General features: G+C 50.5%; 6 protein-coding genes across 6 annotated transcripts; 2 read left to right on the plus strand and 4 right to left on the minus strand.

Annotated features, from left to right (window-relative positions):
• Nucleotides 1-117: 117 nt before the first annotated feature.
• On the plus strand, nucleotides 118-1838 carry N7477_001128 (RXT2 domain-containing protein; the record flags this gene model as incomplete). The annotated part of the gene is made up of 4 exons (XM_056962791.1): nucleotides 118-190; nucleotides 253-374; nucleotides 472-625; nucleotides 688-1838. The coding sequence occupies 4 exons, from the start codon at nucleotides 118-120 to the stop codon at nucleotides 1836-1838; spliced, it is 1500 nt and encodes a 499-aa protein (XP_056827794.1).
• A 1064-nt stretch (nucleotides 1839-2902) lies between these two features.
• N7477_001129 (uncharacterized protein) lies at nucleotides 2903-4010 on the minus strand (the record flags this gene model as incomplete). Its single annotated transcript, XM_056962792.1, has 3 exons — nucleotides 2903-3496; nucleotides 3554-3732; nucleotides 3788-4010. 3 exons carry the CDS (start codon nucleotides 4008-4010, stop codon nucleotides 2903-2905), a joined length of 996 nt encoding a protein of 331 aa, XP_056827795.1.
• Nucleotides 4011-5154: 1144 nt separating this feature from the next.
• Nucleotides 5155-6003, minus strand: N7477_001130 (bifunctional phosphatidyl-N-methylethanolamine N-methyltransferase/phosphatidyl-N-dimethylethanolamine N-methyltransferase; the record flags this gene model as incomplete). Its single annotated transcript, XM_056962793.1, has 5 exons — nucleotides 5155-5227; nucleotides 5278-5704; nucleotides 5771-5787; nucleotides 5846-5885; nucleotides 5955-6003. The coding sequence occupies 5 exons, from the start codon at nucleotides 6001-6003 to the stop codon at nucleotides 5155-5157; spliced, it is 606 nt and encodes a 201-aa protein (XP_056827796.1).
• Nucleotides 6004-6370: 367 nt separating this feature from the next.
• On the plus strand, nucleotides 6371-10104 carry rgsC (putative intermediate filament protein (Mdm1); the record flags this gene model as incomplete). Its single annotated transcript, XM_056962794.1, has 2 exons — nucleotides 6371-9023; nucleotides 9077-10104. 2 exons carry the CDS (start codon nucleotides 6371-6373, stop codon nucleotides 10102-10104), a joined length of 3681 nt encoding a protein of 1226 aa, XP_056827797.1.
• A 707-nt stretch (nucleotides 10105-10811) lies between these two features.
• Nucleotides 10812-11537, minus strand: N7477_001132 (uncharacterized protein; the record flags this gene model as incomplete). The annotated part of the gene is made up of 3 exons (XM_056962795.1): nucleotides 10812-10973; nucleotides 11035-11218; nucleotides 11269-11537. 3 exons carry the CDS (start codon nucleotides 11535-11537, stop codon nucleotides 10812-10814), a joined length of 615 nt encoding a protein of 204 aa, XP_056827798.1.
• Nucleotides 11538-12962: 1425 nt separating this feature from the next.
• Nucleotides 12963-13456, minus strand: N7477_001133 (cupredoxin domain-containing protein; the record flags this gene model as incomplete). Its single annotated transcript, XM_056962796.1, has 2 exons — nucleotides 12963-13070; nucleotides 13115-13456. The coding sequence occupies 2 exons, from the start codon at nucleotides 13454-13456 to the stop codon at nucleotides 12963-12965; spliced, it is 450 nt and encodes a 149-aa protein (XP_056827799.1).
• Between the last annotated feature and the right edge of the window lie 971 nt (nucleotides 13457-14427).

The raw sequence follows: 14427 nt of genomic DNA on the forward strand, positions 1-14427 counted from the left end.
CGACCTCATATTTTCTTTGTATTCAGACCGAATTCCGGTTCACACCCTCAGAACCCCTCTCTTTACACGCTCCTTCAACGTGACTGAACCTACTGCTAGGCGCAGACCCCCTCAGCCATGGCGACTCAAGCGGCACTAATCGCCGACACGATTGTCGGTATGAAGCGGGCATTGCGCAGGGAACGTGACGGTACGCTGGTGTCAAATTTGAAGCCTGAGAAGATACTCTGCTAACGTGTTCACTTCGGTCAGATTCGGGACCAGATGATTTGATCGCCCAGCCGACAAATCGCGGCAATAAGATGAAGGCAAATGCGAAATATGTCCGTGAAGGAGCCATGGGATACATCAATGCAGAGGAATTTTACAAAGAGGTGCGTGAAACTCAGCCGAAAAGACCTTTTGCGGGACCTAAGTGGCGCCGGCTCGAAAAGCATCGAAACTGAGACTCATTGACTGGGCTGTGAATAGAAGGTCGAACATGCTGGATACACGCGCTACATTTTGCAGCGAAACCCAATACGCTATGACTCCGAAGGCGATGAACTCGGCGAGGACGATGAAGATTCTGAGGCTGACGCCGCCGTCGCCGAAGAGAACCCGTTCTCAGGGATTGCGCTCGAAAGTTTGTGATTCCAATACGCAATTGAATCAGTTGCCCGCAGTACTAATCTCTTCTATGCGCAGCGCTTCTACGTCCCCTGACGCACCCCTCCGAACTCCCGGTCCATCCTTCGCTTTCCCAATCCTACACTTCCCCAGCCCTCGACCAGATGACAGTGGCAGTTGAAGAAAAGCTACGCCAGGAGCGGGCTCTTCTTTGGCGAGCCAGGAACCTTCATCGATCCTTTCTCGGAGATGGCGGCTGGATGCCGTGTGGGCTCCTTGAAACCCTCGACGACCGCTATATCTTCGAACCCAAGATTTTGAGCAATGGTAAAATTGCCTCTAGCATCCATCAAGGATTCAGTGGATCTAAAACACCGCTGGCTAGTTATAAAGCACCACAAGAGGCTGAGGCGCACCTGCACGGACTGGGGAACGAAACCCGGGGTACAGACAACGATACGGAGATGGCTGAGGTTCCGGCGGCCTCTGTAGACAATGTGCCGAACTATGACGGTCAAGAACACATCATGGAGCTCAAGTCAGAAGAGGCGGACGCAACAGTGATAGATCTTCCCCCGCATCCAACTGGCACCAACGAAGATAACGAGAATGCTACTGCCAATCACACCGGAGGCAAACATGAGGAGATGAATACCTCGAAGGACGGAGAAAAGGCTGGACTTGACGCACACTCCGAACATCTGGAGGGCCAGGTCGAGGACGAAATGGAGCAAGACGCTGAGATGCACAATGGGTCACCTACTCCGCCTCGTCGAATGACTACTCGTGCCCGAGCCAACGCGAACCAAGATGCCGGATCTCCTACCTCTACAGCCGATACAGCCAGCACCCTTCCAACTCCCCACCCTCTTTTCCTTGTTCCGGAGGGGGTTCGACCAGACGCGAATTTCGGCCTTCCTGCCGCCGAGGCAGAGGACACCCGCCGTCTGCTGTGGTCCTACATTCAAAAACAAGAAGAGACGGTGCGCGGCTTCGAGCACATGCTCGACTCTCTCCTTCGCGCATGTCACATGAAGGCAAACGTTTTGGAGTGGTGCAAAGCCGAAGGTCACGTTGGTGAAATGAGTGATGGCGAAGACTGGTACGATCGTGAGAAATGGGGCCTCGGAGAAGGCGAAGATCTCAAAAAGGGCACCGACGAGGACGAAGTGGAAACCATTGACGAGCGCCAAACAACTGCTAAGCGAGGCCGTGGCCGACGACAGTAGTCTTTTTGCCTTGTCCCTTTTTGATTTGCCCATAGCGTGGTGTTGGTGGTATTCGGTTCATGCATCTCATCTCCCACGTCCTTTTTAGCCCGTCTGGACCCGGTGTCGATATACCCCTCGGAGATTGGAGATAGTCAAATGCAGTATGCACATTTATTAGTATCATTCGATATTCTTATGGTAGTAATAGAGAGTTATTCGCCAGATCACACTGTTGTGAGCGATCGTGAATTCGTAGTACCATATATCCTTCTAGATACCTTTTAAGACGAAAGTTCACCTCTCTAATTTAGTCTGTGATTGGATTCTCTTTCTCTCTTTTTCTCTCTCTCTCGCCTTCTCTCTCTCTCTCTCTCATACACATACACACAAAAACGATATTCTTCTATCTCTAGCAATTCATCCTCCTTATCGCGTGACTTTTGGTGCAATCTATATGAATGGTGTCTGATCCCGAAGAATATTCAAAGCAGTATCACCACTGTTCTCGTGTATTTCTTGGCTACCGAAGTAGTCTGTCGACATTCTCATTGGGTCAGCATCGATTCTGACGTTGCTCGTCCACACACGCTCGCCGTATGTTTGGCCCTATTGAAGAGTTCACGCGTTGTGTTCTGTTCACTTGGGGGGACCTACAGCTACAACCTTCGCACTGCTGTCCTCCCCCTCGTGCATCCAAGATAGGCAGATCTATCGATTGTATAGTGTGCCATCAATGTTCAAAGAGGTTGCCTTTCAGGACAGCGGAGCTCTAGCCGCTGTGATTTCTTGCATCATCTTGGCATGTTCCCCAGTCTGAAGCTCATCGAACCTTACATCATTTATACTAGGAACCTCGATACTTTGGAAAGTCAACGCCTTGGCATGTTCAGCAATGAGAGTGGGGTTACAATCACCTTGAACCAGCAGGGCGAGCAATACCTGGACCAACCTGGCATCCTAGCCTGTCTTTCCAGATGTCTCTTTTCCAGCATTGTTTTAGTATCATTAAGGACCAGTCTTAGCTTGTCGCTTGTTGTTCAGAACATCTGCGGACTACTTGTAAAGTAAATCTAGGACACTGTTCAAAATTCATCTACCGCGCAATCGACCCGCCCACGACCTGGATACCATGCACTAGCAAACTGTTTGTCTCCATCCTGATAATTCTCTAAATTCGACGCTGCCCAAGAATGATATCCACTCCAGTAGATAAATTCAGATTGATCAAACAACTCAGCAAAATCCATGTTGCCAACTGACAAGTTCGTCACCGCCGTCATGCTATCTTCAACATTGGATCGTTGAAATCCATACCCGGTATAGATGGATCCATGTATATCCTCCATGTCATCCTTAAACCAGAGTAAGCCTCCTTCGATCGATGCGAGAATCACAGATTTCGATTCATCTCTCTGATCGACCGGCTTGTTCGCAACTCTTAATGTCTTTCGATCCACCGCAATGAAATGATCTGGTGGGGAATCCAGCTCATAATCTTTCGACTCAAAGAAGTCCATCAAACCCTCCATGTCGGAAGATCCCAGCTTTTGAGAGAGGTCGATCCATTCCAGATCCGTGTCAACTTCGGAAAATAGCTCTTCTTGTATTGTCTGGAGTTCTTCTTTGGTCATCGACTCCAAGATCAATACGCAATCACTGTTGCTGACCGGTCTCTTCTGTTTCCCGTTTTATGTCAGACATCTTAAGAGCTATCTGTTATGGCTCGTACATACCTTGGTATTCTGTTTTTCAAGACCATTGGGAAGAACTGGAACCCCGTCCAGATTCACGTTTCCTTCCTCCGCGGCACTCAGAAGCACATTCGCTCTATTAATCGGCACTCGCACGGCCTGGATCTCCCTTCCCCTGTTATGGAGGAGAATGACTGTATCATCCACACGCGACTGTTCATCTACGAACATCATCGAGTTACGATAGGCTGATCTCTCGAAGATCGAGAAGATGACCGACGACGGCGGGATCAGATCGTGCAGCCAGGGGACTTCCAGGAGACGGCGCGGCTCCGTAGCAGGGGGGGTCAAGCCAAGCCTTGTCGGTCGAAATGAGCTTTTGCATAATTAGATCTCGCTCGTCATCTTCCATAGGAAGCAGGAAGGCGACCATCCATGACGGTTGTGAGTATGCATCGTCGCTGAGATTGGGAAGTTGCCAGTGCGGTATTTGAGCCATGACGTCCGGATAATTTCACTTAGAAATTTCCGCACAATGTTTGGATCTTTCTGACAGCCGCCCTTCAACGGTCGAGGCCAAATCGGTTCGTCCCCGGGGCAAGGCTGTTAATGCGGCAAATTGATCACGATTTCCGCTTGACGGTACAACTGAAAACACTGGCTAGAACTGATTCACGTTAACCAGTGTCAAGCTGGGCTCCACGCCCCACTTGAACTGAGCTAAGCAGATTGACATTTAAAACGGACTTTTCAGACTCTGTCTTGGCGCTCTACGAATATCATCTGGATGCCTGATCTACCAGGCAGAAAGACGAATGCTTGGCCTCAGGCCTGCATTGGGGTATGATTGTTGACTCTTATCGTTTGACTCTTTCTGGAAGATGCTTCATGTCTTTTGAGGTCTATGCGGCAAATGATGTTCTGCAATGGTCCTGATTGGAGATACGGTAGTGAATACTGGTCTCTTCATCCCCTTCTGCATAACTTGAAATGTGCTCTGTGCGGTGAATTTTCCCAAGTGTAATACTCATCTAATTCTACCGATTGGACCAATTGGATGCCATATGCCAGAATGGCCGAACTTTGCACCATGTTACATTCCATCATCCAGAATATCTGTAGTACGACGCCTTGGACATTCATAATAGCCTTATATGAATTGCAATGTCAACCGCCTGGAGATACGGTAAATACGTAGTGTTTCGTGGTTGACTCGTACGTTGAAAGAACGAACAGTGAATAGAGTTGACCATATATTAGGTATCAAAGCTAAATAAATGGCCAGTGCCAACTGGGCCTATTAAGCAAATCGCTTACAAAACATGTTGGGCTCATTTTCGCGTGAAATTTGTCGCTATGGGTGGAAGGTTGTTTGTTGTCGCGTAGGGGAAATCAGAGAGGGGTAAAGAGGGAACACCTCCGTTGCCACACAGCCTCTGTACCGCAGGCCAAAGCCACGTCTATCATCTACTACTCCAGCTTCGTTGAGGATTCGGAGGCGTCCGTGTGTTGGAGAACTTGTTAACAGCAACCGGTGAGTTCATTCCGGATTTTGGGTTGAAACTTGGTCTGACCGAAGATCGCCATGCGCAGATTGTGGATGTTGAATGTCCCAGTCGATCGTGCTGTACATGTATGTCCAATTACTGTCTTTTACCGCCCTGCTTCTTAGCGCGTTCGCGCTCACGCTTGGCGTAGATCTCGGCAGTGAAAGGGCTGGTGATTCGGTTAGTCTATTTCTCAAGGTCGTGACTGCAGAAACTTACTCCTCCCACTTCAGAGCGAACCAGTACAGCACGAAGACTTGGGCGGTCAAAAGAATACCGGCTACCTTGCCATGGTACAAAGCAACACCGAGGAAGTTCAGAGTGCTACCCCAGTACATAGGCGAGCCAGTCACGTTGAATGGGAAGCCGGTAACCGGAGCATCCATGAGAATGCCGAAGTAGTCGCCCAAGTAGGTTCCGGTCACACCAAGAGCCCACATGCTGGAGAGAACGAGAACAGAGCCGATAGTGAACAAAATCCCACCAACAATGGGCTGGTGCACTGGGGCGTAGAAAGGCTGCTCCGCCAAAGCGACCTGATAAAGATGGTCACGCAAGATACCCAGGGAGAAAATAGTGACGGCGAGGAAATAGCATCCTCTGTAAGGGCCACCAAAAATGCGAGTTAAGAAGTGGGTGTTATACTCTGTTCGAGGCCGTTGTTAGCCGACTGCAAAGGCACAGTTGTCCTCAGGTAGAGGGATAGACCAACCAGCGCGCGCAACGATACTGCAAAGGTTTATTGGTAAGTAGTTGCAGAGAATACCTCTCGGACAGGCCGACTTACTTCCAGAAAATCGGGTTGAATGCGATGGTGGCCGCGGACACTTGCTGGGGTCAGTTCCAATCACATGCAAAATGCGGAGAAGCACCAGGGTTGAAGAAGCTCAACATACAAGCCAGCGACGGGGCAGAGAAATCGACGAATTTATTCAAGCTGGCCATGACGCAGAATCGGTGGGAAATTTGAGGGAGGTGAAGAAAGAAAATGCCAGATGGAAGAGGGGAATTGGATTAGCTCGTGGTCGATTAAGTAAACAAATGACGTTCCTGTTTCTCCACGGTCACGGGATCTGCGATAATGCGCCTTCTTTTCTGCTGCCCAAGCTCTATTGACTACTTTGCTTTAGATTTTTCACATTGTTCCTACTCATTTGTGATTCCTTGCGCCCCGAATAGCTCGACCTTCCTGTTACTGCGATCCCCGACTCCCGTCTTTCCTACGACGTCAATGCCGCATCGAGTTCTCCACTCCTGAGCTCCGCCGAGCGGCCGTCATGAGACGTGGAGCTCTTACGCGAGTCAGGGGAGAATGGTCCTTCATCGTCGCGATCTTGTTTTAGCGGGAGTTGGCGGCTTCATCGCTTGGGGCCTGGTAGTGCGCTGGCTGCCGATCCTTCGATATCTCGGATGGGCCTTAGCGTTGGGGGCCGCGTTGTCCTGCGCTGCATTCTTGGCGCTGGTCGTCCTCACCATCCGAAAGCCTACCGACAAGCCTTTCAGCCCGAAGACTGTCTCGGTGGCTTTCATCACACCTAATTACTGGCGAAGAGATGTGCTCAATGTGCGCAAAAGCTCACGGTACAGGCCCCGGCCTCTATATCCGCAATCTTTTGTTGTTTCGGAAGAGATAGATGGTCTTCTGTCTCTAATTACGCGCGACTTCATATCTTCATGGTATCACAACATCAGTCCGAATCCTACATTTGTGAATGAAATTGATCGGACGATCCGAGTCGCTCTGGAAAATCTTCGAGACAGGCTGCTCTCAGAAGATCTGATCTCTTTAGTTGTCTCACGGGTCTTTCCCATATTGACCACCCATCTGAAAGAATTTGATGTCGCCGAACGGCAAGTGCGTGGGCGTAATTTGAATCGAAATGTGACGGAATCCGAAGAGCTGGACTTGGCTGTCGCCAAAAAGTACCGCGAGGGCCGTTTACACCCTGCAGTTGCGCTCTCTACGTCTGACCAAAAGCAGGTCCAGCAAGAATATCTTCGCAAGATTTCCGTGGGGCTTCTTCCTCAGCTGTTTCCTGAAAGCGTACTCAACAGTCGAGCTGTATCTGTCTTGATTCGCGAAATTATTTCATGCGCAGTGTTACTTCCGATTGTGTCATCACTTTCGGATCCGGATACGTGGAATCAATTGATGGAGGCATATGGAAGAACCGCTTTACAGGATCGGAAAACTGTGCGCAAGCTTCGAGCTGCACTGGATGAACATGCATCGCCTGTTCCAAGGTCCAAGCGCGGACAACCATTTCCACGACTCTCACCCTCGGACTCTGAACGTGCGTTTGAACGATTTGTTCGAGCCATCAGACGATGTAATAATTTGTCGGATGCTCGTCGATTTCGTGCACTTGTGACTACTCAGTTGAAGCGTGAGAGCATGGTTGAGGGACAAGATCAAGTCTATCTACGGCGACTAGAGACTGGCAAAAGAGTCCTGGATCAAAAAGTGTCCAAGCTGTCGGTTCCTGGAGAAGCCTCTCGTCGACTGGCTGAAGCAGTGAAGCCACGTCGCGATAGCTCCGCCGCACCAGAGACTTCTCTTGTGGACGTAATGCATAGTGCATCGGGCCTCTCATACTTCATGGAGTTCATGGACCGCCAGAAACTGATGTCTCTAGTTCAATTCTGGATTGTGGTCGACGGGCTCCGAAATCCATTGGAAGACGACTTCGGGGACGACACATCGTCTGCTTCTGGTGCCTGGACAACTGGCGACAGGAACGACTTGGCGCTTCTTAGTGAAACCTATCTCAACAAACCAGAACTGAAGGTTTCGGACGAGGCACGACGTACGGTCAAGGCATTCTTAAGCGCAGGCAAACGTGCCACGCCCGAGCAGTATCGTAAAGCTCGGACGACCGTATTGACTACCCAATCTGCTGTGTTGGACGAAATGGAAAGCATTCATTACCCAAAATTCAAGAAGTCCGATCTATACTGGAAATACCTGGCGTCAGACGACGCCTCAGGTACCCAGATACCCACTGCAAACCACTCTCCACCACCTGCGGTCACTTTCGATGCCCCCGAGAGACGACCTCTGCCTCCATTAATGGTACGGACGGGCTCCCAGCCGAACGCTAGATCATCGAAAGATCTTCGAAGAGCTGCTGTCTCATCCACTGACATCCGGGGAATGGGCAAGTTATTTGACGATGATGATTCACCACGACGATCCATAGACTCCGAGAGGTCTGGCCATCTTTTTGACGACGACTATGATACAGATAACCTTGCCGCATCTACTGCAAGCCTGGGGAAAGATTCTCCAAATGGGGATAATGATACGTCCCAGAGCCAAGTTCTGGAAACTATGGAGGCGGCTCTCAACGACATTATCACCAATGAACCAAAGAATCCACGGGTCGAGGACCTGAAAGGTAGCGGTGACTCCTCTTCCTCGCTTTTCGGATTGGATCTTCCTGACCCTACGCGTCGCAATCCAACCGACTCATCCCGAGCCGAGAGTCGCCCAGTTGGGAAGAAGAAGAGTATTGCGACGCTAGGCCTTGTTGGTCACGGCTTACGCCATGGTGTCTTTGACGATGACCTATTCCCCGATCAGAAACAGTACTCCGAGGATGACTATGAAGAACCTGTCCCCGAGGAGAAGGATCCGGCAGATGAGGTCCATGAAGCTGCACCCGGCGACCTCGGTCTTACTGAAGCCATTGAAGCCCTGACTACCGACATCGAGAAACTTAAAAGCCAAGATTCCGTACTCGAGGCATTGAGACGCAAGGCCGAGCTCACAAATAACACAGCTGAGTTGCGCATCTTGCGTAAATCTAAGGCAAGCATTGAGCGTGAGATTCATCGCAAGGAGATGCAACGCCAGCAGTATATCATCCAGGAGAGTGACAACAGTTTATATGGGCGATCTACCGTCCGCATTAAGTCCATTGTGGTGGGCAAGGATGAGGACGATGGACGTGAGTTTGCGATGTGTACGTTATATTCTCTCTGCTTCGCATTCCTCGTCAAGCTAATGTTCGAGTAGATATTGTCGAAGTTCAGCGAAACGCCGGAGAACAGATGCCAGCTGCATCATGGGTTGTTGCACGCCGCTACAGCGAATTTCATGAACTTCACCAAAAGCTTCGACTGAGCTACCCCTCCGTCCGACACTTGGAATTTCCCCGTCGGCGGGTGGTGATGAAGCTTCAGAAAGAGTTCCTCCAAAAGCGCCGTATCGCCCTGGAGGCCTATCTCGAGAAACTTCTCCATCTACCGGAAGTCTGCCGTAGTCGTGACCTACGAGCCTTCCTCTCCCAACGAGCTATCTTACCCCGCGATAATACCAATTCCCGCAACAGCGAAGGCGAAAGCAAGGACCTGGTCACGCGCATCTATAACTCCGTCGCAGATGGCATGGACGATTTCCTCGGCAATTTCGGGGTCCTGGATCAACTATCCACAGCAGGCCAGAATTTAATCTCTGCTGCAACTCAACAGACCGGCACCAGCGCCGCTCAAGATCCTGTCATTGCTACCGAAGACGCCGTCACGACTGCCGAGGCCGAAGCAGAGCTCAATGCTTTCGAAGACCGTGAGCTCGAGCCCTTCATCAAACCAATCTGCGACCTCTTTCTCGAAGCATTTGAATTAAACCGTGGAAACAACTGGCTGCGTGGCCGCGCTGTCGTCGTCGTCTTGCACCAACTTCTTGGTGGCACGATCGAGCGCAAAGTCCGCGACGGCGCCCGTTCGCTTATCCAGGATGAATCGCTTCTACGCTATCTCACCCTCGCTCGAGACTCTCTGTGGCCGGGCGGTGTCCTACGAAAGTTCACCCCTCGCTCCGGCCCCGAACGGCTCAATAGCCGCGCCGAAGCTACCGTCGTCCTCGCAACCCTCATCCCAGATCTAGCAGGCAGTGTTGTCGGCCGTGCCAATGCCCAAGCCGCGGCTCGTCGTATCTTCGCTACACTGAATAACCAACCTTTGAACACACATCTCGTCTTCACTATCCTCGACGAGATAGTTCTGGTCCTCTTTGGCAGTCGTGAGCCTGGTCGCTCTCGTTGACACTATTATTCCAAAGCGTTTCTGCGTTTGATTTCCCCGTTCACTACGAGTTTCCTGTATTATTCCGCCCTTCAAGCTATGGGTGGTTCTCAGCGTATTGTATATACTCATAACATTGCACATGGAATTGACATACATACTTGGCTACGTTTTCTCCGACCTCTTGATTCAGAGTCAGTGCGAGGTCGGCGCGCGGACTAAGCGGCGCGTTGTGGGCCTGAGTGGATACGCTGTGCTTGGCGCGACGCCCACTCCCGACGTCAGCCCATCAACTTCTACTTTCACACAGTCATAGTATGATCTACGAGATGCATTCCCATGTGGAAATTAACTGGTATTTCCCGGGTAATAAAGGACTGAAACGGGTGCCGGAGCATCTGGGTGCCCCAGTCCCCGGGTCTTCACCCGATGAGTAAAAGGAAAAGAGAGAAGCAAAGTACAGGCCGAAAACTCGCTCCCACGCCCTCTCTGTAATTCTTGTTTCTAGATCCCAGAGAAACGCAATTGTAGAGTCGAGACAGAAGTTCTTCCCGGTCGGGAAGAGAGGAGAGGTCAGTTGCTGATAAAGTCCCTGCTGGGGGAGGGGATCAACCCTTGTCGTTTCACGTTGCGGTAGTTAAAAGGATAGAGCATTGAAAGCACATAAAAGAGACAGTAAGGGGCGGCGCTTAGCCGATGTGGCTGGGTCCACCAGTGACGAGGCCAAATTATGCCAAAGCGGCTTCTTCCTTTGCCTTCTTCTTGGATTTCTTGGTACTGGGCTGTTGTGCGGTGTTCTCTTTCTTCTGGTGGACGATCAGACGTGTCCAAGACTCGTCCTTGTCCCACTCGAAGCCAGCGAGGTAGGGACTTTCTAACTCGTCATCGGCCTGAGAAGTTAGATTAGATGGGGTACGAGGTACTTATTGGGGGAGCAGGAGATGAGCTTACCTTCTTCTTGAACTGCTTGTAGATCGCATCTAATGCGTCCTTGATTGTGACGCCTTTCAAGTTCCGGGCGGTGACATGAAGGCCCAGGGGGAAATCCAGATCAATCTTCTTGACCGGTGGGTTCGTGAGGAAGAGCTTGAGGATATCCTTGTCCTCGACTTTTGACGGATTGGTGTTGAGTTTCCTGAGGCATGTCAGTGGTTGATGTAATCAGACGGATGGAGGTCAACGTACCACCCAGTCTTCTGGGTTTCAATGGGGAGAGTGATTTCAATCTTCTGTTCCTCTGAAGAGGGGGGATCAGTCTGAGTATGGGTTGTACTAGTACGATATGAGTATTTACCGAGATCCTTGATGTTCCAGACACCTTCCGCAGCCGTTGAAGAAGCACGCCTATGGCCTTTCTTGTCTTTGGGAACCTCCTTCTTGGTGGACTCGGGAGCTTTGTCGTCTATAGACAAGCCAGCGATGGCAGAGTCGACTTTGGTAAGTGGAACAGACATGATGGAGTAGATGGATGAATGATGGAGAGAGATGGAAGAGAAGAAGAAGATAGAAGAGAGGGGAGCGAGCAGATAGCAAAGAGCAGGTGACCACCACTTTCCCCGCCCAAGTCAAGGATGTCATCCGCGTATGAGAGGCTTCGGTGATGCTCGCCTTGTAGCACACGCTTTACTCAGGTTGTGGGATCTCTTTCACCTGGATAATTCTTCAATCGAATCTTCCTTTCTTCTACAATCTCATTTCTCTGCTCTACACTTGACTGACTAGTCTCACCGGCAACCCCGGATCATAGCAACTGACATCAGGGGGAGATGTTTGGCTCGGACGGCAACCAATCTGGGAGCTGCACCCCGCATTCTACTCCACCCGGACTTTATTTCAGCGATGACTTCACCTTTCTTTCGCGACTCGTATGGTGAAAAGGTCAATCACGATCGAGGGAATTGATTTTTGATTTTGGACTATACATTCCACACGACCTGCGACCAACTCGCAACGCAACTATCCATACAATTCCGTACTGTGGAGGTGAGGATCACCTGATGTCATGGGCACACGCGACCATCAGGCCACTTACTTTGCCTCGCCTCACCTCACCTCCCCTCCTCTCCCACTTTACTTCCGACAAGCTATTCCGTCATTCTACTTTGATTGATACATTGCCCGTTCCGAAAGCCGACATCCGAATGCCATAGCTCACAGTACATGCTCTTTGTTCCGAGTCACGTCGATCCTCTTTTGAAGAAGCGGAGTGGATCCGGTTCTCCACAAATACCGGGCTATTCCCCCACAGTCCGTGCACATATCACCAATGCATACCACTATACCTTATCCCGGATGTGACTCCATCACCCAAAAAGGGTCTCTTCACGTGCTCAATTTTCAGTTGGAGCGAGCTCAGCTCTCGCCGTTTCAATCAGGAATAAGAGCATGGGTAACGCGTGAGCGATCGGCATGCAGGAATGGGGCATTAATTACACAATAGCGAGCGAACTAACTATAAACTCAAGAGCTGCCACCACATCACCACCACGCATTTGATCAGACTAAGAGAGAGACCTGATTATCAAGAAATACCCCTCTAGCCCAACCTTATATAAAAAACCCAGCTGTCATCAAAGCAAGGATACCTGCAACGCTCACCCCTTTCGAGTAAGACAAGTTGTCTGCAGTATTCGTGCCATTGGGGCTCGAGCTTCCCGCGCTGGGGGATGATCCGCTGGTGGACGTGGACGCGGACGCGGACATGGGTGCGGAAGACTGGTCGCTCTCCTTTCCGAGTATACCCCCTTGGATATTGGCGGGAACACTGCTACCGGTAGTACTGCCCGCCGCAGTATTGAATGCGGAGAGAGTGTTCGCGCCATTACTGAGATGCATTGACCGGTCAGTACCTTGTGGGGCTGCGTAGAGGTCATGATCGCCTACTCGGGGTTGATTACGCCGACCATTCCAGCCTGACAATGTCCGACTTGACCGCAGAAGAACCAAATGAATTTCGTGTTATTGACGATCAAGGCGAAGACCGGGGGCTACCAGGTCAGCCGGCTGTGCCAATAATCTTCCTCAGACGTACCGATCCATTACTGCTTCCCGTGACGAACCCACTGGAGAAGCTGCTGCCACTCAATGGGTGACAGGGATTATCAGAGGAGGCTTGGGTCACTGAGTGATCCCCTGGGAAGAAGTGGAACTCCACTTTGTCTCCAGCAGCAACATTGAGAGTATATGGAGAGAATTCCAGACCTGACTTGCCAACGTTGATTGTCTGAACGGAACCCGATGCGGAGGAGGTCTTGGCTGTAGTGGTAGTGGCAATTGCATTTAATGTGGCCATGCTTGTATCAGCATCGCCTTCATGTTGGGCACATAAAGACTGAGTCCATACAAGGACCAAGGCCCCGACTGAAGTCTTCATTGCGGGTAAGGATTGACTCGGCAGCTGGAGAGATTAAGAATAAGGATCGCTTCGAGGGACTAGCCAAGGGACTAGCAACGTGCCTTCTTCTTAAACCGTCGATCAGAACAAAGCAGGTGAGCTAGTCGTGTCATGCTTACTCCAACCGGTCTCCGGGTACCAAAGAGCTTGACAAAGAGGAAGCACCGGCACAAGCTTAGAACAATGGGTACAAAGCGATTCTAGAATCATTCTCACCTTCCATACGAAAGTATATATTGTTTTTTGCTTAAAGTAGAAAGTGTGCGGAATCATTCGATTGGGTCCATTGTAGAGGTACCAGCTTTCAACCTCATGGGACGAATCTATCTTTGGTCAGGTATTACGACAGCACGGGGCAAGGAAACCTGGCATGGTCTGCCTAAGGGACAAAACGACGTGTTGATGGGTCGCGATGCTGGATCCGGGGACAGCGAGATGAGATTGGGGTTTGCGTTCTCGTTCTCGTATTCTCGTTCCATGGAGACGAAGCACCGCGCCACGGAAGGTTCGGCCTCGGCTACCTGGGATGGATTTGGAGTTCATCAATCATTTGTCCAACATTTCATGATTCTTACAAGTAGCGCAACAATGTACCACTGATTGTTTGAGCAATAATATACAGCGTTGTCGGCCCTGCAACAGGCTTTGATGGTGCAGAATCGAAGCGGGAGTGGGAGGGGTACCGGCCTCGGGGCGGGACAGTACGGACTGTTGGTCATTTCCTTTCTCTTGTTTTGTCAGTTCAAGGGAACAACCGATACTACATACTTGAGGGGAAGAGCTCTCTCGACTGTATGATGACTTTGTGCGGAGGTAGGGAAGCCGTGGGAAAACATATAGAGCTTTATGTGGCTCCAAAAGATTTTACAAGAGAGCAACAAATATGAGAAGCGCATTCCAAGACTATGGACGAATAACACAATGTCAACTTCAGTAGACAAACTCAATGA

This window comes from Penicillium maclennaniae, assembly GCF_028827695.1.
Source record: "Penicillium maclennaniae strain IBT 15551 chromosome Unknown utg000001l:1.0-3280838.0:1.0-3283122.0, whole genome shotgun sequence".
Taxonomy (NCBI): Eukaryota; Fungi; Ascomycota; class Eurotiomycetes; order Eurotiales; family Aspergillaceae; genus Penicillium; species Penicillium maclennaniae.